The 23,683-nt window shown below is 37.4% G+C and overlaps 4 protein-coding genes across 4 annotated transcripts; 2 read left to right on the forward strand and 2 right to left on the reverse strand.

Annotated features, from left to right (window-relative positions):
- Positions 1–4: 4 nt before the first annotated feature.
- LOC132103999 (U7 snRNA-associated Sm-like protein LSm10) lies at positions 5–595 on the reverse strand. The gene has a single exon (XM_059509134.1). It carries the CDS (start codon positions 593–595, stop codon positions 239–241), a length of 357 nt encoding a protein of 118 aa, XP_059365117.1. The 3' UTR covers positions 5–238.
- Positions 596–2,586: 1,991 nt separating this feature from the next.
- On the reverse strand, positions 2,587–7,713 carry LOC132103997 (protein OSCP1-like). Its single transcript, XM_059509132.1, has 11 exons — positions 7,527–7,713; positions 7,008–7,037; positions 6,601–6,755; positions 6,050–6,217; positions 5,791–5,871; positions 5,501–5,604; positions 5,245–5,373; positions 4,636–4,705; positions 4,286–4,431; positions 3,210–3,270; positions 2,587–2,723 (listed from the first exon to the last, which is right to left on the reverse strand). The coding sequence occupies exons 1-11, from the start codon at positions 7,636–7,638 to the stop codon at positions 2,604–2,606; spliced, it is 1,176 nt and encodes a 391-aa protein (XP_059365115.1). The 5' UTR covers positions 7,639–7,713; the 3' UTR covers positions 2,587–2,603.
- A 2,306-nt stretch (positions 7,714–10,019) lies between these two features.
- Positions 10,020–12,380, forward strand: LOC132104845 (golgin subfamily A member 6-like protein 22). The gene is made up of 2 exons (XM_059510375.1): positions 10,020–10,928; positions 10,959–12,380. The coding sequence occupies exons 1-2, from the start codon at positions 10,020–10,022 to the stop codon at positions 12,378–12,380; spliced, it is 2,331 nt and encodes a 776-aa protein (XP_059366358.1).
- A 3,402-nt stretch (positions 12,381–15,782) lies between these two features.
- Positions 15,783–23,445, forward strand: LOC132104001 (ribonuclease ZC3H12A-like). Its single transcript, XM_059509135.1, has 5 exons — positions 15,783–16,386; positions 18,736–18,875; positions 20,154–20,388; positions 20,495–20,595; positions 21,159–23,445. Exons 1-5 carry the CDS (start codon positions 15,851–15,853, stop codon positions 22,064–22,066), a joined length of 1,920 nt encoding a protein of 639 aa, XP_059365118.1. The 5' UTR covers positions 15,783–15,850; the 3' UTR covers positions 22,067–23,445.
- Positions 23,446–23,683: the final 238 nt, after the last annotated feature.

Here is a 23,683-nt window from a genome sequence, read left to right on the forward strand (position 1 = left end):
TCGATCATGGTTATTTCACTGTTTATTGTTTTTTCAAACCACTAGAGCAAAACAAAATAAACAGAAATAACTTTTCCCACACTTTTCCTAGAGACACTATTCAGAGCTTTTTCGATCACCAACTAGCAACATTTTAACTATATATTCCTTTTTTGCTCCATGATTGCATTGCTTAATGAAAAATAAAACTGTGCATTACAAAACCATCTATTTGACAAGCATTAGTTTCTCAGAAAATCTATTTATTCTTGGAGTATTCTTTGCGTGCTCCAAAGTTTCGCACACAGTGTATTTTTGCGAGCTGGGTCTCTATTGTCTCTATAATGTTCATGTGGTCTGGGATGTGGACGTAACGCACATTTCTGCCAGTGATGAACAAGTCGTCCATACTGGACATGAATCCAAGTCTGTCCCTGTACAGAACCTTCTCCAGCCGGATGTTCATGAAAGCATCGACGTTAATAATGCGTCCCCTCGCTGTGCTCTCATCTCGCAGGTCAACGGTGGTCATCTGTCCATGCAGACCCTGCAGGAGAATCACCAGACTGTTCTCGGCGATGGTGCGCTCACGAATGGAATGGCTCACGATGTCCATGTTCACCTGTGCACAGAGAATCACTAACAATCAAGTCATTTGTCTCGCAGTGTGAATAATTTAAGAATCACTTTCTTTGTATTTTATTTATTTTTATGACACCAAAAAGAGAAACATGATGAAAATCATAACAATGATTCTCTGCCAAATAATTGTAAAAAGGTAGCCCTGTACAAATATATGATTTGTATTACAACTTGAGCTACATGCTCAGCATTTTTATTTAAATGTTTCTGAGAATGTGAATAATTGCATATAATTAATGAAATTTCACAGGTTTCTGAGAGGCTCTGCTGACAGGCAAACCACACATTGCATGGAAAATATGCAAATTAGGTTTCTTGTCTAACAAAGAGAAATCCAGAATGAAAAGTAAATGTCACTAAAAATTAACTTTTAGCCAAATAAAAGTTGACTTTAAAATCTTATATAATATCAAACAATGTATTTAAAGACATTTTAAAGCACAAAAACATAACACAAACATATTAAATTTCATATATACAGGGTATTTTATTATATATATATATATATATATATATATATATATATAACATTTCAACATTATATTATTTTTGTTTTTAAAAAATTATATATATATGTATGTGTGTGTGTGTGATCTGTTTCCCAGTCACAATTAAGTTTGGCTATAGTACTGAAATAGTAGCTTGATGCAAAGACTAAATGACTACCTTGAATTTATGCTATAGAAGTACTAGTATCAAATTAAGTACTATTTAACGAAAAGTCACTAGTGATCACTGAAAACGATACATACGTCTGGAAATATTAAGCTCTCCTGACGTCCTTGAGGCACGCGAGACTTACAACCATTCAGAGAACATTTTACAATGATCATTTCATTCTCACTGAACCCCTAGTCAATCACATATGCCACTTGTAGTAAAAACATTAATTTTATTACATTCCTTTGTGTTGTCTAACATGTTCAAAACATCATGTTTACATTCTAGTTTCTATCGCAGCCCTTCGTCGCAGAGGAAAGTGACGTCATCGAGACGTACCGGATTAAAGTCGCGCGCGCTCCCTCTAGCGAGTGATGACCATGGTGATGACTCGGATAAACAGCAGAGTTGCCAGGTTTTCACAACAAAATCCGTCCAAATTTTCATCAAAACTAACTCAGTCGCGTTTCGAGGGTTCCACCTGTACAGATCGCGGTTCAGGAGAAACAGTTCATTTAACAGGTTCACTGCTGGCCATCGGTTACTTGATTTGTTACATGATTTGAGAATAGCTTGTTACTTGATTTGAGAATAGCTTTGTTTGATATGTGAAATACTTTCTGAAAAAAAGCATAATATCTGTTTTTAACATGTATTACATGGTATGTAATGGTTTTAGTGCTAAATCTGAACAGTAAAACAATTATTAAAGAATAAAACAGTAAAAATGTTAAACATTCAAAAATACCAAACTTCTCTTGAGCTTCAACTCCCTAATTATTTGTATAAAATGTTTTTTCTCCCCCCCCACACCCTTACACACTTACATTTTTAGATTTTTATGTTAATTTAAACTATTTTGTACACAGTATCTATACATAAAAAAGTACCTTGTTAAAAGTTTGACCATTTTGAAAACAATATAGAGAATGTCAGTGAATAAAGAAAGAAAAAATAAAACTATTGAAAAATAAATCTAACCCATGTGAACTTGCACCAACATGTATAACTTATATTGAAGGTTATACTGTTGACACTAAATGTATGTTGGTTATCTGTCAACAGAAAGAAACGCCTTCTCTTCCAGTGAACCCAAAATGCTTTCATTTTCAAAGGTAAATCAGTCATTGCATGTCAATCAGACATATTAAACTAACATTATAGACACAATGAGTTTTTTATGAAGACAAACTAATTTTTTATTTTTCAACTGGTTTAAAGTTTTTGTATAAATGCCAGGCATTTCCGAACCTACCATATTTTTCTGTTACAATTCAGACCTACCAAATGTTTCCTGACTCACAATCTACAGAGAGTGACCTTTACAGTCCATCCATCATGGCCAGCAAGTCCTCCCCCTTGTTCCCGGGTTCCTCTGTTGGGCTTCCCCCTTCATCAAATTCTCCTGCTATACGTGCCAGCTCAGTGCTGGCCAGCTGATCCTGAGAATACCAAGGTAAACATTTTTTTAAAAAAGTGATTCATATTGAGCTATTTACTGAAACTTAGAGTTTGGTATTAATACATAAGGAGTAAACTTATGACTGGGTCACTAATGACAAAAAAAAAAAAAAAAAGAAATGTAATGATGTGGTTTGGGATTACCAAAAACTCAGTATGCACTTATTAACAATTTTTTTTAGGGCACTTGACGCTAAGAGATAAGTGCAAACTCATAAAACAATCCTGAATTAACAGAAACAAATGTGTGGTTGCTTCTTTTGGTGTTAACTTCCTAGTAACTCACATTTGAATCAAAAAATAAAATCATTGCCAAAAAGCTCTCAAGTTAAGCTCACCCTGGAGCAATGCTTGTGTTTCTTAGTAAATCATAGTTTTACTAATAGCATAGGACATTCCCAGCCCTGGGCAACAAAATAAAGAAAGACGAGGACATGAGCAGGTTTGTAAATTGCATGAGACGGCACCTGTGTGGCTTGTATGCTTATGACTCCAGATGATTGATGCTCCATTCCTTCTGAAATTCCACTGAAAAACATTTTGAGAGATTTGGTTATTTATTACAGTAATAAATATTTTTACCTGTGATTTTCAGTCATGCCTTCTGAATTGCAAACAATTTCAGCCTTTATTATCTACCTTTATGAATCAGGCATCACTAGTTTTGATTCTAAACAGCTGGAAAAAAAAACTTAATTGCTGAAATAAAAGTAAAGTTTTTTTAACATTTAAGTTACATTTTGGATTTACATAACTATAATAACTCTCTCTCTCTCTCTCTCTCTCTCTCTCTCTCTCTCTCTCTCTCTCTCTCTCTCTCTCTCTCTCTCTCTCTCTCTCTCTCTCTCTCTCTCTCTCTCTCTCTCTCTCTCTATTTCTCTATTTCTCTATTTAAGAGAAGTGGGGAAGTCGTGGCGTGGTGGTTAGAGAATCGGACTCCCAATCGAAGGGTTGTGGGTTCGAGTCCCGGGCCGGCAGGAATTGTGGGTGGGGGGAGTGCATGTACAGTTCTCTCACCACCCTCAATACCATGACTGAGGTGCCCTTGAGCAAGGCATCGAACCCCCAACTGCTCCCCGGGCGCCGCAGCATAAATGGCTGCCCACTGCTCCGGGTGTGTGCTCACAGTGTGTGTGTGTGTGTGTTCACTGCTCTGTGTGTGTGCACTTCGGATGGGTTAAATGCAGAGCACAAATTCTGAGTATGGGTCACCATACTTGGCCGAATGTCACTTCACTTCACTTAACTATAATATAATAATAATAATAATATATATAAACTATAATATAATAGTAGTAATATAAAAACTATAACAACTTTTTGGATTTAGTTAACTATAATAAAAAATATAGAGAGAGAGCTACTATTTTATATCATATTTTATATCATATATGATGTTTTATAAAATATGTTTTATAGTTCATAATATATTTTATATTTTACATTTATATATTTCAATATAAGCCTACATAAGAAAATGAAGCACACATTCGGGGATGTGTGTGGCTCGTGGCAGGATTATGTCTGGATTAGTAATGCTTACATGCCCTCATCCTCCTGGTCTAAGGTTAACAGGTTCACTTTGAAACCAGGGTCCACATTTGAGAGTTTCTGCACCTCCATTCCACCCATCAGTTTAGCGAGCAGGTTGAGCTCCTCTGTGGCCAGAGGATTGGGCGTTGTGTCTGCCTTTCCACATCATGTTCCGATTTTCACACAAACACACAATGACACCCAGAGATTTTATACAAGATAAACATTTCAATAAATCTACATGTTACCAATATAATAGTATTATATTATATAGTATAATATTAGTATTAGACTGTTAGTTTTTCCTCAACGTGACCAGTACTTCTGGAATCTGGCATGATGCCTGCAGTAAGGCTGTACCTGCTTTGGTTTATTTGTTCCGTTAGAGGTGCTTGATGGATCTATGTCTTCAAGTGAGGGTGTGCTGTACCTGTACAGATGTCAGAGATTCACACACACACACACACACACACACACACACACACACACACACACACACACTCTCATGTGTTTGTGGTTTTATAATGTTTTAGAAAAAAGTCAGTAAAAATACAGTAAAATGTAAAATAATTGTTCTCCATTTTAATATATTTTAAAACGTAATTTGTGCTGCTTAATGCTTTTGTGGACACTGTAGAGTTAGAGTCACATATATATATATAATGTAGATATTTCAGAATTCTTAGAGTAAAAAGTTTGGAAATTTGGAAAATATTTGTGTAAAAATGTAAAACTCTTTACTGTAACTTGATTATTTAAATGCATCCTTGCTGAACATAACTATATTTTTATATTAAATAAGTATCTCTTTAAATAACATGGTTAATTTATTTTTATATTGCATTTAAAATATTCTTAAATGTATAGTATATAATACAATATATTTACTACATTCTATTTACATAAGTTTACAATATTGGAATTTAAAAAAAGCAGTTGAAATTCCTAACTATTAATTTTGATATTTACATGTTGGTGCCCAAAAGTGTGACCCTGTCCCCAGAGAGGTCAAATGAACCCTGGTGTGTAGCACTTGTGTAGCTTCCTCCAATGGGAAACCTAGTTCTCTTCACCTCTCGGCCTTTAGCATTAAACCACCTGTGAGACGAGAATGTTTAAAGAAATTCTGAAGGATGTGCATATGAGGTGTATGACTGTAACAATGTGATCTTATTTCCATAAAGCCCCTTTGTTTCCTAGTGAAAAGTTACTTCATCTGCATCACCTGATTAAACCAGGAGCCTCAGCTCCGTAAGGTACCGGCCCTGAGGTCTGCAGCACAAAATGGCCATTTGGGGTCTGGATCTTTTCTTTCAAGAAAATCGAGACCTGATGAAAGATCATATCACAAAGTCTCATGAAATCAGTAAGTGCCACTATGACTGCATGACAAATGGCTACGCTTGAATGTTCTTACAAAATAAACGCCATGACTGATTTGCATACAACTGTATGATCTGGCAGTGATCCATTTCAAACACTATGGCAATAAGCTCTCATAAACAAACTGCTCACCCTGATTTGCATATCTTGAAAGAGAACCAGCAGCGTATGTCGGAGGAGTTGAAACTCACCATCGGATATGGGTGTGTATACCTTAGAAAGAGGTGCTTTTTTTAATTTGTCAAGTGTGAAGAAAAGCAACTTGATGTGTGATAGATTCTAGATTGAAATCAGTTCTTAGGGAGATATAATTATATGTTATTACAGAAGATTTACACCACATTTAGAAACTAGGAGCAATCTAGTTCTTGGTAAGCGACTGGACTTTTACCTCAATAAGCTGTCTCTGGGCTTCACTGATCTGGTTAACTAGGCTGGGATTATCCTTAACCAGTTCCTTGATGGTGTCCGTGTGGTTGAAGGTGATAAGCAGTAAATCTTGTGGACGTGGACACAGAACGATCTGATACTTAAAGGCCATAGCCATCAAATCGTACAGCTACATTAAAGATAACAACACTAATGTAAACCGGAAATTGGTCATAAATTGTGAACATTTTTGTGTCAAATTAGTTAAAACAATGTGCTACGTGTGGTCTAATTTAACTGGTTTTATTCAAGTAAGAAATATTATTTAATATTACTGAATGTAACTAACTTTTATCTGGGCTGGAACAAGTAGAAATAGCACCGTTTTATTGTTACATTATACATTGTTAAATGCTATTGGTGTGCTATTTCTCTAAATCACTTTGAGGTATTCAGTTAAATCTTTAGCTAATAATGTATTTAATTACACTCACACCATAGGAAAACTCAATGCAAAAAGAAAAAAGAATGTGATTCACAATTGTTTTGCCTGGGGAGTGGATGAGTTCATACCTTATCCATGCTGGCCGGGTTTAGACGCATAATAGAGGCATGTGCTATCCGTGTCAAAACTGTCCGCAGGGCTCGGTGGGAGTACAGATCCTGCGGCCGCAAGAGCTCCCCTAGAAAAGGCTTATTGAACATAGTGCCCACTATATCATTCATTACTATAGAAAGAACATGAGAAAGATGAGTGAGAAAACAAACAAACATTGAGGCAGGAGTCAAATCTTAAATATCACAGAAAGAAGAAAGAAAAGAAAAAACAGAAAAGAAGCTGCTGTTTGCATCATGATTTTTGTACAATAGTTAATTATGGGCTTGATTATGAAATAAAGACATTATATGAAGTGTGAATTTTTTAATGACTTTTATTTGGGTATTGCCATTTTAAAAAAAATAAAATAAAATGAATGTACCTCTTTTTCTGTCATCATCTGTCCAACGGCCTGCCAAAGAGCAAATAACCTGCATTAAGGACCCATTTCTGTTACATCTGAAGAAGTGCAAGCAGTTCCCCTCCACTCAGTATTAAGACAGGATGTAGTTTAGTGTAGGGTAATTGAAAATTAGGCATGGTACATGAATCTGGTCTCTGTCAGTTACCTTCTGACAGCAGCTGAGATCACATCAAGCATGTAAACAATTATTTATATATATATTTAATCGTTCATTATATTTGCATTATACAAATTTTTTAATTATATTTAAAGTAGATAGATAGATAGATAGATAGATAGATAGATAGATAGATAGATAGATAGATAGATAGATAGATAGATAGATTTTGTTTTCGTTATACATTCATAAAACAAAGAAAAACACGGTAAGGTAAGGCCATTTTGACGCACTAGTTGTTTGGCAGCTTACTAAAGCATCATTTCGTTATAGTTAGGCAGCTATTGTGTCTATGGGGGGTCGAAACTACTGTTGGTTACCTCTCTGAGTTTTATCATCGTTCTCATCCTGCGCTCGTAGGCGCTGGTCCAGAATGTAGATCATTTCTCCGCCGAGGTTTATGATGAGCAAAGGAAGAGTTCTTTGAGACATTTTGAAAAGTGTTATTGTACGCCTTTATTAGGTTTTTGTTTTACTCTGCTTCGAGCGGGGCATTATGACGTCACGTAATGCTACGCTGACCTGCTGTTCCTGCGCGCGCGCTCACACAGACACACCTGTCATTACAGACGCGCGCGGTGGATGGATTATTAGTACTGCATACATGTTCCATTGTATTCATTCATTAATTCATTCATTCAAACACAATTATATATATATATATATATATATATATATATATATATATATATATATATATATATATATATATATATACATATTATATTTCAGATAACAATCAATCAATTCGTTTTGGAGACAGCTGGTGTATTTGTCACACTTTTTATTCTAGTTAAAAGTAGTTTATTGATTTTTTGATGCATTTATTTCCAGTTTATTTTTATTTTTTTCCAGTTATGAAACTGTAAAAAGAGCTTAACTGTAAAAGAATAGCATTCAGATATTTCAAATCAAATTTGTTTTGGCTAACTAAATATATAAAAAATATATATAACATTTAAAATGTGTGACAACTTGCCCCAAGCTGACTTGTCAATTATCCTTTTGCTGAAAACACGGCATACCCTGTAAGTTAATATCCTCCTTCCTCACATATATACAATGTCGTGTCATTATTTAAATGGTGCCAAAATTCTATTCATGTAAGATGTTCCTTCGTTATTGCTCTTAAAAACTTTATAAAAGATGATTTTCATATGCTATCTGTACACAGTGAAGGAATGGATACTGTTTAGGCAAATGTAGTCAAATTCTGGATAACTGCCTCACTTAAAGATGTAAAGTATATGACAGAAGGAAAGACTGCAAACATCACTGTATTTTTTTTTACTTCTTGAACTGTCTGATGCCAAGGTCAGAAAAATTCAGTGCAAACTACTTCTAAAAATATTCTTTATCTTCAACATATGACTGCGCTAGTAAGTATAATTATTTTTAAATCATTTTTGTTGTTGTTTGAAAATCATGATGTAACACATTCCCAAATATGAAATAATGTTTGATGTGTTTATTTTGGCATGATGGCAAAATGCAAATTAATTTTACTGAGAACTCTTGTACTTTAAACTTGTAGAACTGAAGTTTGGATTACTCAAGGTTTTAAAGTTGTTATTTGCTGTCAAGAGCACCAAACCAACTTTTAATGATTGCTTTTTTAAAAATGTTTTACAATAGCCATATTCAATAATGTGACGAGTGATTTTAGCTCTTGAAATATTCATAGACTGTGATCTTCAAGATCAAGTTACAGCCTAGATGATTATAAGCTTTATATATGATTAACTCTATTCATCTATATTAATTGTTAATTTTTCAGAAGTGCTGTTGCAGAAGGAAGTAAAAAATCATGGGATACCTTCAGTACCTTTCTGTGTTTATATTGTAAGTTCTATTGTGGTGAGTATGCATGGCAAACATGAAAACATTTAGACTGATTGATTCTGTAGGAAAAGGATATTAGTGCCATTTTATATAGATACAAACTTCAATTTATTTATTTATTTTTTCTTGCAGGGTGGCTGTCCTTACGTGTGAGTGTGAAGAACATGTCGGCGCCTCTAAAACTCTCAATTATAAGTATGTCAGACACAAATGGATGAAGAAGATAGAAAATGACATGCTTCTATCGGCTATATCAATCCCTGGAACACACCAAAGCAACAGATACTTTAAAAAGTCCAAACCAATGTTCCAAGCATGGGGACTGCACAACCAACTGGATGCAGGCGTGCGTTTTTTTGACTTGCACGTGTCCTCCTACCAGGAACAAAAGACCCTTAATTATTTTTTGATCACTATGCAGACGTTCCTTGTGAAACAGAAAAAAGAGACACTGTTGCTTAGAGTAAGTCCAGATGAGGGTGCTGTTGCTCAAGTCACAGAATTGTTAAGTCAAGCTTGGCCTTTGTGGAGAGACAAAGAGATTCCAACTTTGGGCCAGGTGAGAGGCAAGATAGTCTTGATTCAGAGTCCAACATTAGAATTAGGACTTTCTGTTCAAGTCACTGAACTGAATGCAGACATGGATACAAAAGAAACACAAATGAGAGAAAATATCAAGAAAGCTTCACAAAAGTGTGAGCAGGAGATGATGCTCACATACACTGTTGCCAACGGAGAATCAGGGCCACTAAAAATCGCAAAAACTCTAAATAAACAAGTTGATGATTATCTTCTCAATCTTAAAGGAGACGAAAATAGACCACATTGTGTAGGTATAATTGCTATGGACTTCCCTGGTCCAAAAGTCATCCAAACAATCATCAATTTTAATGGCAAATTAGGGAAGGGGATTGTAGCTGACTCAGGTAGCATTGAAGATGTTGCCTTGCCTGATTCTGACATTTTTGAAAATGACAAGGAAGGTAAAGGTGGAGAATCTTCAGCAGAAGGAGAATCTGGCACTGCGGACGAGGACCATCAGGCAGAAGCTGGAGAAAGTTCAGCAGGAAGAGAAACTGGCGAGGCAGACGAGGACCGTCAGGCAGAAGCTGGAGAAAGTTCAGCTGGAGGAGAAACTGGCGAGGCGGACGAGGACCATCAGGCAGAAGCTGGAGAAAGTTCAGCAGGAGGAGAAACTGGCGAGGCAGACGAGGACCGTCAGGCAGACGCTGGAGAAAGTTCAGCAGGAGGAGAAACTGGCGAGGCGGACGAGGACCGTCAGGCAGAAGCTGGAGAAAGTTCAGCAGGAGGAGAAACTGGCGAGGTGGACGAGGACCATCAGGCAGAAGCTGGAGAAAGTTCAGCAGGAGGAGAAACTGGCGCTGCAGACGAGGACCGTCAGGCAGAAGCTGGAGAAAGTTCAGCAGGAGGAGAAACTGGCGAGGTGGACGAGGACCATCAGGCAGAAGCTGGAGAAAGTTCAGCAGGAGGAGAAACTGGGGCTGCAGACGAGGACCGTCAGGCAGAAGCTGGAGAAAGTTCAGCAGGAGGAGAAACTGGCGAGGCGGACGAGGACCGTCAGGCAGAAGCTGGAGAAAGTTCGGCAGGAGGAGAAACTGGCGAGGCGGACGCTGGAGAAAGTCCGGCAGGAGGAGAAACTGGCGAGGCGGACGAGGACCGTCAGGCAGAAGCTGGAGAAAGTTCAGCAGGAGGAGAAACTGGCGCTGCAGACGAGGACCGTCAGGCAGAAGCTGGAGAAAGTTCAGCAGGAGGAGAAACTGGCGCTGCAGACGAGGACCGTCAGGCAGAGGCTGGAGAAAGTTCAGCTGGAGGAGAAACTGGCGAGGCAGACGAGGACCATCAGGCAGAAGCTGGAGAAAGTTCAGCAGTAGGAGAAACTGGCGCTGCAGGCGAGGACCGTCAGGCAGAAGCTGGAGAAAGTTCAGCAGGAGGAGAAACTGGCGCTGCGGACGAGGACCATCAGGCAGAAGCTGGAGAAAGTTCAGCAAGAGGAGAAACTGGCGAGGCGGACGAGGACCGTCAGGCAGAAGCTGGAGAAAGTTCAGCAGGAGGAGAAACTGGCGCTGCAGACGAGGACCGTCAGGCAGAAGCTGGAGAAAGTTCAGCAGGAGGAGAAACTGGCGAGGCAGACGAGGACCGTCAGGCAGAAGCTGGAGAAAGTTCAGCAGGAGGAGAAACTGGCGCTGCAGACGAGGACCGTCAGGCAGAAGCTGGAGAAAGTTCAGCAGGAGGAGAAACTGGCGCTGCAGACGAGGACCATCAGGCAGAAGCTGGAGAAAGTTCAGCAGGAGGAGAAACTGGCGAGGTGGACGAGGACCATCAGGCAGAAGCTGGAGAAAGTTCAGCAGGAGGAGAAACTGGCGAGGCGGATGAGGACCGTCAGGCAGAAGCTGGAGAAAGTCCAGCAGGAGGAGAAACTGGCGAGGCGGACGAGGACCGTCAGGCAGAAGCTGGAGAAAGTCCAGCAGGAGGAGAAACTGGCGAGGCGGACGAGGACCGTCAGGCAGAAGCTGGAGAAAGTCCAGCAGGAGGAGAAACTGGCGCTGCAGACGAGGAGCATCAGGCAGAAGCTGGAGAAAGTTCGGCAGGAGGAGAAACTGGCGCTGCGGAGGAGGACAGTCAGGCAGAAGCTGGAGAAAGTTCAGCAGGAGGAGAAACTGGCGCTGCAGATGAGGACCGTCAGGCAGAAGCTGGAGAAAGTTCAGCAGGAGGAGAAACTGGCGAGGCGGACGAGGACCGTCAGGCAGAAGCTGGAGAAAGTTCAGCAGGAGGAGAAACTGGCACTGCGGACGAGGAGCATCAGGCAGAAGCTGGAGATAGTTCGGCAGGAGGAGAAACTGGCGAGGCAGGCGAGGACCGTCAGGAAGAAGCTGGAGAAAGTTCGGCAGGAGGAGAAACTGGCGAGGCGGACGCTGGAGAAAGTCCGGCAGGAGGAGAAACTGGCGCTGCGGACGAGGACCGTCAGGCAGAAGCTGGAGAAAGTTCGGCAGGAGGAGAAACTGGCGCTGCGGAGGAGGACCGTCAGGCAGAAGCTGGAGAAAGTTCAGCAGGAGGAGAAACTGGCGCTGCAGATGAGGACCGTCAGGCAGAAGCTGGAGAAAGTTCAGCAGGAGGAGAAACTGGCGAGGCAGACGAGGACCGTCAGGCAGAAGCTGGAGAAAGTTCGGCAGGAGGAGAAACTGGCGCTGCGGACGAGGACCGTCAGGCAGAAGCTGGAGAAAGTTCAACAGAAGAAGAATCTCACACTGCGGATGAAAAACATCATGCCCAAGGTGACCAACATCCCAAAAAAAAGTTTATTAAAAAGGTAAATTGCCACAAAGTTCACAGAAGACCCTGACCATCTCCTTTACTTTGAATATGGAAACATTATCATTGGAGTCTCTTTAAGAGAATAAAGTTACCACTTAAAATTAAAATAGATTTACATTTTAATCTTCATGAATTACAACAATTGTATAAGCAGCACTCAAGCACATTCTGTCAGTCAAATAAAATATACAAACATACAATAAATAACAGTGTTTTGTCATTCATTATTTGCATGTCAATTTGAAAAATATTCAATCAAGAAGGCAGGTGAAAGGTCTAGTTGCAATCTATGCAACTAACTGTGGTCTGACTTAAGTTTTCTCTTAGGGGTTTCCCTTTTTTACAAACCACAAAATAAATTACTTTTGACATATACCAAAATGTTGATGAGTCTGTCGTTTTTGTCTTGACATTTGCATTTCTTTATCCCAAGATAACATCAACCAAATGTGAGAGTGTGAAAATATGTTGCTGTCTTTGAGGAACTAATAAACTGGAGTAATAGTGAGAAATTAAAAAAAGCACCAAGATTACACTTCTCTTCTCACTGTCATATGCTGTTTAGGGGAAGTGAAATTTACAAATGTAGAACATGTGAATTAATGCCTACTCAATAACTTTTGGCCTATTTTGCTTTATTTGAATAAACTAATTCTTAGACCAATTTGTAGTGTTGTATAAAAGCAATACATTTATAAATAAGTGAATTGTTGTTGTTGTTATTTTATGAATCTAACAGTATCACACATATAAAAAATAATAAACAGTTAAATTGTGTTAATAAAATCACAGACAACATACTTGGTCACTTCTTTGTACAAACCCGATTCCAAAAAAGTTGGGGCAAATTGTGAATAAAAACAGAATGCAATGATGTGAAGTTTCAAATTTCAATATTTTATTCAGAATACAACATAGATGACATATCAAATGTTTAAACTGAGAAAATGTATAATTTTAAGGGAAAAATAAGTTGATTTTAAATTTCATGGCATCAACACATCTCAAAAAAGTTGGGAGCGCTGATAACAACTTGGGTTGTCCTTGTCGTCTTTAGTCCGGATGACATGGTGTCCTAGTTTTCCAAAAAGAACTTTCAAAGTTTGATTCGTCTGACCACTGAACAGTTTTCCACTTTGCCACAGTCCATTTTAAATGAGCCTTGGCCAAGAAAAACGCCTGCGCTTCTGGATCATGTTTAGATATGGCTTCTTTTTTGACCTATAGAGTTTTAGCCGTCAACAGGGAATGGCACGGTAGATTGTGTTCACTGACAATGTTTTCTGGAAGTATTCCTGAGCCCATGTTGTGATTTCCATTACAGTAACATTCCTGTATGTGATGCAGTGCCGTCTAAGGGCCCGAAGATCACGGGCATCCAGTATGGTTTTCCGGCCTTGACCCTTACGCACAGAGACTGTTCCAGATTCTCTGAATCTTTGGATAATATTATGCACTGTAGATGATGATTACTTCAAACTCTTTGCAATGTTTCTCTGAGAAACTCCTTTCTGATATTGCTCCACTATTTTTCGCTGCAGCATTGGGGGAATTGGTGATCCTCTGCCCATCTTGACTTCTGAGAGACACTGCCACTCTGAGAGATTCTTTTTATACCCAATCATGTTACCAATTGACCTAATAAGTTGCAAATTGCTCCTCCAGCTGTTCCTTATCTGTACATGTAACTTTTCCGGCCTCTTATTGCTACCTGTCCCTACTTTTTTGGAATGTGTAGCTCTCATGAAATCCAAAATGAGCCAATATTTGGCATGACATTTCAAAACAACGTCTCACTTTCAACATTTGATATTCTATTGGGAATAAAATATAAATTTATGGGATTTGTAAATTATTCCATTCCTTTTTTACTCACAATTTGTAGAGTGTCCCAACTTTTTTGGAATCAGCTTTATATGATCTTAAATTCATCAAATACCTTTAACTTCTAATTAAGAACTATTACTAAAATAAATCATAGTAGTTCTCGATGTTCTATTAGGGTATAGTTTCTCCAGATCAGTGTATTGGCTTGTGCGTTCTGGATTTTCTAGGAAATAAAAAGTGGAACTTAAAGTTCTCATATGACCTCAGTTCTCATATGATGTGTAAAACAATTGATTCTAACGGAACATTTATTTTTAAACGAATGAGTTGAGAATTTAAAAAAATATATAAATAATAATAATGTAGCCTACTGTAGTGTCAACAGCATTCTTTTCCAATTTACAAATGCAGCCAGTGGGTACATTACAATAAACGAAACAAAGAGAAAAAAGACAAAAGTTCCTATGGAAATAAAGTGAAGCTAAATAAAAACACACATTTTTTTACAAATATTACACCAGTTTTACAACTTCTTATTTTTTAAGTTAATTTCTTTTTAGATAACTTCTGCTTTTTCAAACAAAGTCTTTTATTATATGTTATTATTTTTAATAGAGGAAGAAGAAACATAAATGGATTCTACTGTAGGGTAAGAGCCGAGGGCCCCCGTGACGTCAGCACACGACTTACTTCCTGGTTCTGCGTTTCTAAGATAAAGGTGTGTCGATTCTCTCTCCGGTATTTTGCTGTTTTAGGTTCAAGCGGAACGAAACTTACGTACTTATTAACTTTTTTTTTTTTTTTACAAGACAGCAGCTCGAAACACAAAGAGAACAGATCAAGTAAAGGTACGTAAAACTTTTATTTTGCTTGTAACTTCTCCCACTTATTTGTAGGCTACATATAAATACACTATGCGATGGTTTCCGTATATTGACATTTCTAATAGTTGACACAGACATCTGTGATAGTAAACTATTTAATATCTACTAAAATAGTGATCTTATTTAGAAATAAACTTTAAAATATTGGTAAACAAAGTGGTGAGCGCGTCCATGTGCTGGAATGCGGGTACGCGCCGCAAATAAAGAGAATGGAAATAATGTGATGTCGCTGTTATAGTGTCAGAATTTCACAACTTAAAATGATAAATGAGTAATGAGTCCTGCTCATTATAAAATTAGGCAGTGAAGCCTGATGTTTCACGTATGAAAAATACTTTTCCTGTGCAGTAGATTTGATAGCTTGTTTGTTTATACATGATTGTGATTCAAAACATATTTATTATTTTTATCTTATTATATATTTTATACGTTTTTAATATAAATGCAAACTCATGTTTAAGTTATGTGTTTTTATAGATTTAATTCCATTATTTCTTGGAGGAAAAAAAAACATTTATTGGATAATAATTAGTTATAGTAATTTTAATTGTTTTTAAATGAATAATTAAATTCATAATTGTTTCAAATATTTACCAGATTGTAACTCCATTACCATGTGCTATTTAGATAATGTTGTAGCTAATGTTATCAGAGGCTATAAATAAATATCTTAATTAGCTATGAATGCTTTATCTTATCTGTTATTACACATTCACTACACAGGTGTGGCTGACGAGGACGTTTTTCCAGAAAAAGAGATGAGTGCTGAAATCAGCACCATCCCCTCGTTACACTTGTATTTGGATTCCTTTTGGTCATCCAGTGTAGGGTCCCACAGCCCTGACGTAAACGCCACCAACGCATGGGTAACAGCACCCACATCTTTGTACAACCCACCCGTTTCCAGCAGCGTTAGAATGGACCCGGCCCAGTCCAGCCCGACTCCAGATGAGTCCTCCGAAATAAGTTCTGAGTTTCAAACCCAGCTCGACCTGTTCCTTAAGCTGGGGTTTTCTCAAACGCAAGTCCGTGCCGCTTTCCTTAAACTCGGCCTCAACGCAGACACCAACAGGGTTTTGGGTGAGCTGATACAGGCTGCTGGGGAATCAGAAGAGAGAGAGGAATCGACAGCTTCCCCGGTGCTGGTTTCACGTGGGGATGCTTCCTCTAAGGTCCGAAGCACCCAGAATTACTGTCATAATGCTCCGGCAGTGTCAAGCACTTCAGAAGAGCTGGTAGAGGACGAGGACGCACTCAGACCAATAGTTATTGATGGGTCTAACGTAGCCATGAGGTGAGTTTACTATAAACATGACATGCAATAAGCTAGTGTTTACAGTCACATTTACCTTTCTCTTCTATCACTTTGATAGTGCTATTGAAGTGATTTGCATTAAATTTAGAGGCGATATTATATTTATGTTGACCTTTCCGTATGTGTCAAATGTTTAACAGGACAGTTTAAGTTTTAAAAATCACAAGATAACACTTTTTATATTAAGTCATAATTAAAATAAACATTTAATTTTGAATTATTAGGATTTTAAAAATGTTTTATAAAGAAATCTCTGATGCTGCTGAAAATAAACTTGCATGAATAAATGGTTTTAAAATATATTAAAATAGAAAAACGATATTTTAAAACGCATAAATATTTCACAAAATTACAGTTTTTAACGTTTTTCTTTTTTTAATTCCGATAAAATGCAGGTTTGGTGAGCATAAAAGCCTTCTTTCAAAAACATTTGACAAAAAATGTACAATTCCATTTAATAAGACACTTTTTATCTTTATCTATATTATGCCTGAAGTGTGCAATTTTGTGCTATAAGCATCACCAAATGGAATATCAAAAACGGTTGAGCAGTCTGTTTCTGTGTTGGGCTAATGTTTTTAAGCAATGTTTTAATGTGTTTAACTCTTTTTGCCTAAAATTATATTTTACTATAGTTATAGTAGCAAATAATTTTGATAATAAAACAATTGAGGAATATTCATATGGCTAAATATGTTTGTTTACTGTGAGATAAATGACTAGAGTTTTAAAATTGAGACTTTCTATGTTTAAGAAACAGCATCGCCAAACGTTTAACCCTTTGAACATACAAGATTTTAGAAAGCTTTTAGTAATTGTGACATAGTTGAGGGCAGATAAAACCCAGTATTTCCTCATACATTTCAAGAAAATGCGCAAGTCAGGTCTATTTCCTTCGCTCTTTTTTTCTCTACTGAAAACAGAGATGGATTTGTGTTTATGAAAGGGTGTACGACTTGACAGAATACCTTGGTTTTAATGTTAATAAAAAAAACAAACAGATGAATGTAATTGCCTGTTCATTGGGCGGACTGGATGACACTCAACTTTTGTTATTTATTTTTTTGCCTATTACACACTTTTCTTTTTTGAGTGATTAATTCCAAATGTCAGACCAGAAAAACAGGAAATTATTTGGAGTAGTTAGATCATATGTTGTCAAAACAAACTATATTAATATTATTTGGATGAATTTCACAGCACCTACGTGCTTAATAAGCTTTTAAATCCCTCCCTTTGTATTTTCACCTGCATTTGCAAGTGGAGTCCAGATTTGCCCCTGCAGGCTCCTGTATCTGTCATCACCCCAGTATGCAAATAATCTTATATGCAAATCATTGTCCCATCCCCTCCCTTCCCTTTTATTATCCTGCAGGAGAATGTGTTTATGAAAAGAACACTTTGTAACCGTACAGGCCCGGCAGCATTGTAACAGTGTCTGATTGGATAACTCACCTTTGCTATTTTTGTTCCCTATAAATCAGACGCTTTTTAATTACATCATTTCTGTTTATTTCAGGGAGTATTAATAGATTCTGGCTTGGATTTGAACTAAAATAGACTTTTAACTGCTGCGCTGTGCTGAAAAACCTTAACCTCATTTCGTGTTCCCTGTCAAAAATGACCAGCCTGTTAAAAATTGCTCATAAATCTCTCATTATGCTACCTTTCAACAAATCTTCGATTCAGTCTTTTTGTCAACTTGATCATAGGCCGCAATGATTTGAGCTTATGCACTAAATTTTTTGAGTGAAAAAAATAAAATAAAATGTTCACTTCAAAACAGAGATGCATAAGCAAAAAGAAATACAAAAACTTTAGGAAAATGAATTATTTTTTTTAGTTTTATATACTTTTATAATCAAAATTCAAATGTCAAGTTGAACACAATGTGAGGGGTTAAACAAATAAATCTGGCACAACTTTATAAAATATCTATTAAAACATTTAGATGCATTTTACAGATGCTGTATATTTAGATGCATTTTTTTCACATTGTTGACCAGGAAAGGAGGATAATAACAACTTTCACTGTAATAAACATTTTTAACAGGAAATAACCTGATATCTTAATGAAAACCCTGAAGAAAGATCTCCTAATCTATGTCTATAACCCTATGCCACTGATGTAGCTTGATTCACTCTAAAACAGTTTTTTTCTAAACGTTAAACCAGGTTAATTTGATCAGATTCTTTTGATATTCTTTATTTGGATAAAAGCATCCGCTGAGTTAATGTCTGCACATGCCATATGATTTTATTATGCAAAATACAAACTAATTGATATTCACAAGTAAAATTGACTTCTTCTGTTTTGTTTTGCTTTAGCCACGGGAACAAGGAAGTTTTTTCCTGTCTGGGAATTCAGTTGGCAGTGAACTTCTTCCTGGAGCGGGGTCACGTCGACATCACGGTGTTTGTGCCTTCCTGGAGAAAAGAGCAGCCGCGACCTGATGTACCCATTACAGGTGAGGAAAAGGGAATGCACCTTGTATCAGGAACGATTCCTGCTTTCCAGAAGAATTCACATTCCTATAAACAAAGTCCTGTTTTTCCTCTAAGCAACCAAATGGCTAAAAAGAGACTTGCAGACCTATTATACTAGAAGCCAGGTTCAACTAAAGTACAAATGGAATACAGTTCTGGTTTTTATCACTGGTTTCCAACTTGGGTCTCAAATAGAACTGGAAGTAAGGGAAAAACCCACACTGATTTTATTTCGTAGCTGTTTGAATGAAGCATGTCATAAGATATATTGGCAAATACCTGGGTTTTTTTAAAAACCGCTGTAACTTCCTTATAACATAATAAAGGGCGCAGTGAAATAATAAAACCACTGCTTTTGGTTGTTAAGATATACCAGACTGTTTGATCAACATGCCATAATTGGAGTAAAATAATATAACGCTGTGTGGTTGTGGTGATAATATTCTGCATCCAAAAAATAGTTGTGATGCTGTCTCAACAGTTGACATTTAACTATGCGAACATGTGTAAATATGTTTGAATTCCTGCTTCTCCTGAAATAAACTGTGTATGTGTTATTAGGCACTTGTAAAATGAAAATCTCGAGCAAATTAAAATGCAATAAATCTTTTTTCCCTTGGGCTGTTCATTACAGCTGGTAGTACCAACTAAATACCAGCTTGTTTATTTTCAACATGGAATGTCAATCATTGGTGATGTCAAATAAATTGAATGAAATGCTGTTAATTGCATATGCTAATCAGTATTTGCTAAGAAACCACCTTGAAGGACATTATATAATTGTGGAAGACAATACATTTAATTTTGATGTTGCCAAAAAGTGCCTTTAGAAGTCAGTATATTGCTTCCTTTATTTTCATATCATGAACGTAAACCTCATAAATCTTTAGTTTTTCAATCTGTCAAAGGTTTGCACTAAAATAACAGATATTTTTCTAATACCTTGTCTTTGTATATATGTATCAGTCAGACATCTTTTGCCATTGCATAGCTTAACGTTTGTTTGTTTGTTTTCTTCAGCATATTGCATCATAAGAGCTGTTTTTTTTTTTTAATTAAGTAGTACGAAAAGCTAGTCTTAAAATGTTTATTTCTAGAAGTGCAAAGATGCATTTAGGGGTTACTTCAAGTTTAAAATGCATGACTAAATATGTTAGTTTTATTATGGATCAAATCTTTAATAATTTACATTAAGCAACAAAATGGCATAACTGTAAAACGCACCAACAGATTTTAAATTTCATTAATATTTTTCTCAGATCAGCACATTCTGCGTGAGTTAGAGCGGAGGAAACTCTTGGTGTTCACACCATCCAGAAGAGTGGCAGGAAAACGTGTGGTTTGCTACGATGACCGTTTTATTGTGAAGCTGGCATACGAATCTGATGGCATTATTGTATCCAATGACACTTACCGAGATCTGCAAGGAGAACGTCCCGAATGGAAGCGTTTTATAGAGGAGAGGCTTCTAATGTATTCATTCGTCAATGACAAGTAAGCACCATTGCATTTTGGTCTTTTTTCAGCATAGGTCAATTTGTTTGACAGCCCTGCTGCTAATTAATTCCAATTTGAATAAATTCACTTTGCTTTTGTGTAGGTTTATGCCTCCGGATGACCCGTTGGGAAGATATGGACCCACCCTAGAAAACTTTCTCAGGAAGACTCCACGTATTCCTAAGAAACAGCCCTGTCCTTATGGTAAGAAAATATTTAGATATTTTTTTCCCATTAATTAATGATGCATTGGTCTTGCAGTCACATGTTGGTGTAATTATCAGTGTATTGCATAACTTTTTTAATTGCCATGGCCCATATTAAAGAGATAATCCAGATACAAGGAATTGATAAGCAATATACACTGGCGTTCAAAAGTGTTGGGTTAGTTTTCTTTGTTAATATAATGTAAAACGTAATTTATTCCTGTAATGCAAGGCTGAATTTTCTGCATCATTACTCCAGTCTTCAGTGTCACATGATCCTTCAGAAATCATTCTAATATGCTGATTATTATCCATGTTTAATACAGTTGTGCGACTTAATATGTTTGTGGAAACCAAGATATATAAAAGAATGGCATTTATTTGAAAAATAGCTCTTTTGTAACATTATAAATTTCTTTACTGTCACTCTAGATTGACAGGGAAACTTTTAAATCCTATACACCCAAACTTTGAATGGTAGTATATTCCATCGCTTTTCTGACCACACAAGGATAGCACATACCATGTGAACAAGAATTAAAGTCTCCTGTTTCAATGCAGGAAAGAAGTGCACTTATGGAATCAAGTGCAAGTTTCATCATCCAGAGCGAACCAAGCAATCCCAGCGTGCCCTGGCTGATGAACTCCGAGACAAAGCCAAAATTTCATCCACACCGCACAAACCTCAACCAGTTTCCAGTCAGAGTCCGTCTCTGGAGGAAATCATGGAACAGAAACTCTCCCTGGACGCTGGCTCTCTCAAGAAGAGTTACGGCAGTGAAAATGTCCTTGTCATTAAAGCAGCCCCCCAGCCAACTCAAAGAAAGTTTCCTTTGAAGAAAGAACGACAGCATTCGCCAACAAATCTAGATTCCTTTCCCAATGGATCTCAGGAGCGTTTGGATTCTGGCTTGGGTTCCTACGAATGCCATTCTCCTGAAACTTCCCATTGTGACCACAGGAAGTCCAAACCATCCAACAGTGGGCGGCATCGTTACGTTCTGGCCAATAGCCAACCCTGCAGTTGCTGTTCCTACCAATCCTTAAGCACCAGTGGAGCCGGTCAGCAACATAGCATGGGCCTGCCCAGCTCACCAAACCCAAGTTATGCTCAACCCCAGTATCACTCCTATGGAGGAGGTCCAGTTTACCCACCTGTTAACATGTCCCAGTATTCATTTCCACACAGCAGAGGGCCTCCTCCCCAACAGGGCTACTGGTCTGACCATTATGGTGGATATCCTCCAGCGTCCCACACTCCCATGCAGCCAGAGAGAGGACATGGACACTGGACGCCTTCCAATCACAGTCCTCAGTGGTCCGAACGGATGCAAGTGAGGAAGAAATTACTTGCAATTTTCAATGCACGTTTGGTGGACAGAGCCATGGACAGATTCCCATTTCTCATGGACCCACAAAGACTGGCCGCAGAGATTTTGACCCTTCAGTCTCAGGATGGGGCTTTTTAATTTATCTTAGTTGAAGGACTAGGTGATTAGACTAAGATTCTGGCACCAAAGGTGTTACAACAAGTTCTCAGCCACAACCACAAGAAGTGATTTCACTTGAGTCTATTGCGTAAATCAGTGTAACTCCGCCCACAGTGAAATGTCTTCGTTCTACAAACATAGATGTCTTTTGTCATGCATTGTTTTGCTTTTCAGTAGGGACAGAAAATGAAACAGTCACGTAATTAGGTGTGGCTTTGCCCACAAAGAAACCTCATTGGTCCAGTGTCCCGCTTCATATCAGATATGTTCTGATTGACTGTTGAGTCATTCAGCACATTTCTTTCAGTGAGGACAGAATTTTTTTTTGTTGTTGTAATCTTTTGCATAATGCGATGTAGCTCCACACATAGTGAAATCTCATTGGTCCACAGTTCCGCCTACATAAAATTTGATGTTCTTATTGGCTGTTTTTGTCAAGTCATAGGCAGTTTTGCTTTTAGCAAGGACAGAAAAATTGAGACTTGACTATAAAAAAAAATTGACATTCCTAATCCGGACACAATTTGAAATTAGATATATTAATGTCTACACAATTTTAAAAAGTAATTTAATAGATGTTTAATCTTTGACTCAATACAAGCTATTCAGAAGTTTTTATTTCTGTTGGTTTTATTAACCAACAGGGTTTTTTTCCATCTTGCTGTGGTTGGCAAGAGTTTAATATCATTTCTTTCCATTGTTTAAAAAAAAAATTAGTTCATATTTGATCATGGAATAAAAAAAATTCAGATTTATTTGTGGAAAAATATTTAAATGCAAAGTCGGCAACTCCAAAGCTCCAAAAGTATAAAAAATAATGTATTATTAAAAAGCTATCGCATAGCGTATGTAGTGACGTTTCGAGCACGTAGGCTCTTCATCAGATTTATTTGTGGAAAAACATTTTTTTTTTATGTGTTTAAAGTGTTATTATTTGTGGTTCTGCATTATTTGTGGTACCGAGTATGTTGAATGTGTTGGCACCGTGTGCCGTAACAGACATTTGTTAAGTAGAACTACCACTAAGGTAGAAGAGTATGCACGCTTTGGTGTATTTTTCCATTTTATTAAGTGCTAACTTAAAAAATATCCTAAAGAATGCAATGATCACCAGTGTAACTTAACATAATTTCTCAAAGTTCTCAAAGGTAATTGCCAATTGTCGTGGATCTTTTGCTGCCTCTGTTAGTTTGTATTGAGGCTGTTTAGAGTTAAAAAAAATTTACTAAGTAGGCAATTTTTTTTTGCCATTTTTTGTTTTATTTAGCTGCATGTTCTTTGCTCATTTAAATATGTCATTTTCTTTTTTTATGCTGTGTCTCATGTTATGAAAATAAAATGCCATATTTTTGTACCCATATCAGTCTTTGACTTTTATTTGACTTGCTTGTGTTGTTCCTCGGCGTAAGTGTATGAACATATGTTTATGACAAGCAAGAGCAGACCTGACCTTTAGAAGCATTCGTGCTGCAGGCAACGACTTCCTTTGTGAAAGATGCATTCCTCAAAAATCAATGTTCCCTTCTAGAAACCACCTAATGTATTTGCTTTATATACGGTTTCACTCCACCTTAGCAAAGAAACCGCATGACCGAC

Source organism: Carassius carassius, chromosome 25 (assembly GCF_963082965.1).
Source record: "Carassius carassius chromosome 25, fCarCar2.1, whole genome shotgun sequence".
NCBI classification, from domain to species: domain Eukaryota; kingdom Metazoa; phylum Chordata; class Actinopteri; order Cypriniformes; family Cyprinidae; genus Carassius; species Carassius carassius.

What these genes read in the sequence shown, in the direction of transcription:
- LOC132103999 (XM_059509134.1), bottom strand. Translation starts at nt 595, where the DNA reads ATGGACATCGTGAGCCATTCCATTCGTGAGCGCACCATCGCCGAGAAC.
- LOC132103997 (XM_059509132.1), bottom strand. Translation starts at nt 7,638, where the DNA reads ATGTCTCAAAGAACTCTTCCTTTGCTCATCATAAACCTCGGCGGAGAA. An exon ending in GAGGCTCCTGGTTTAATCAG is followed by an intron (nt 5,374 to 5,500) that starts GTGATGCAGATG and finishes CTCGTCTCACAG; the next exon opens with GTGGTTTAATGCTAAAGGCC. An exon ending in ACACTTTTGGGCACCAACAT is followed by an intron (nt 4,706 to 5,244) that starts GTAAATATCAAA and finishes ACATCTGTACAG; the next exon opens with GTACAGCACACCCTCACTTG.
- LOC132104845 (XM_059510375.1), top strand. Translation starts at nt 10,020, where the DNA reads ATGACAAGGAAGGTAAAGGTGGAGAATCTTCAGCAGAAGGAGAATCTG. An exon ending in TCAGGCAGAAGCTGGAGAAA is followed by an intron (nt 10,929 to 10,958) that starts GTTCAGCAGTAG and finishes CTGGCGCTGCAG; the next exon opens with GCGAGGACCGTCAGGCAGAA.
- LOC132104001 (XM_059509135.1), top strand. Translation starts at nt 15,851, where the DNA reads ATGAGTGCTGAAATCAGCACCATCCCCTCGTTACACTTGTATTTGGAT. An exon ending in TATTCATTCGTCAATGACAA is followed by an intron (nt 20,389 to 20,494) that starts GTAAGCACCATT and finishes GCTTTTGTGTAG; the next exon opens with GTTTATGCCTCCGGATGACC. An exon ending in GAAACAGCCCTGTCCTTATG is followed by an intron (nt 20,596 to 21,158) that starts GTAAGAAAATAT and finishes GTTTCAATGCAG; the next exon opens with GAAAGAAGTGCACTTATGGA.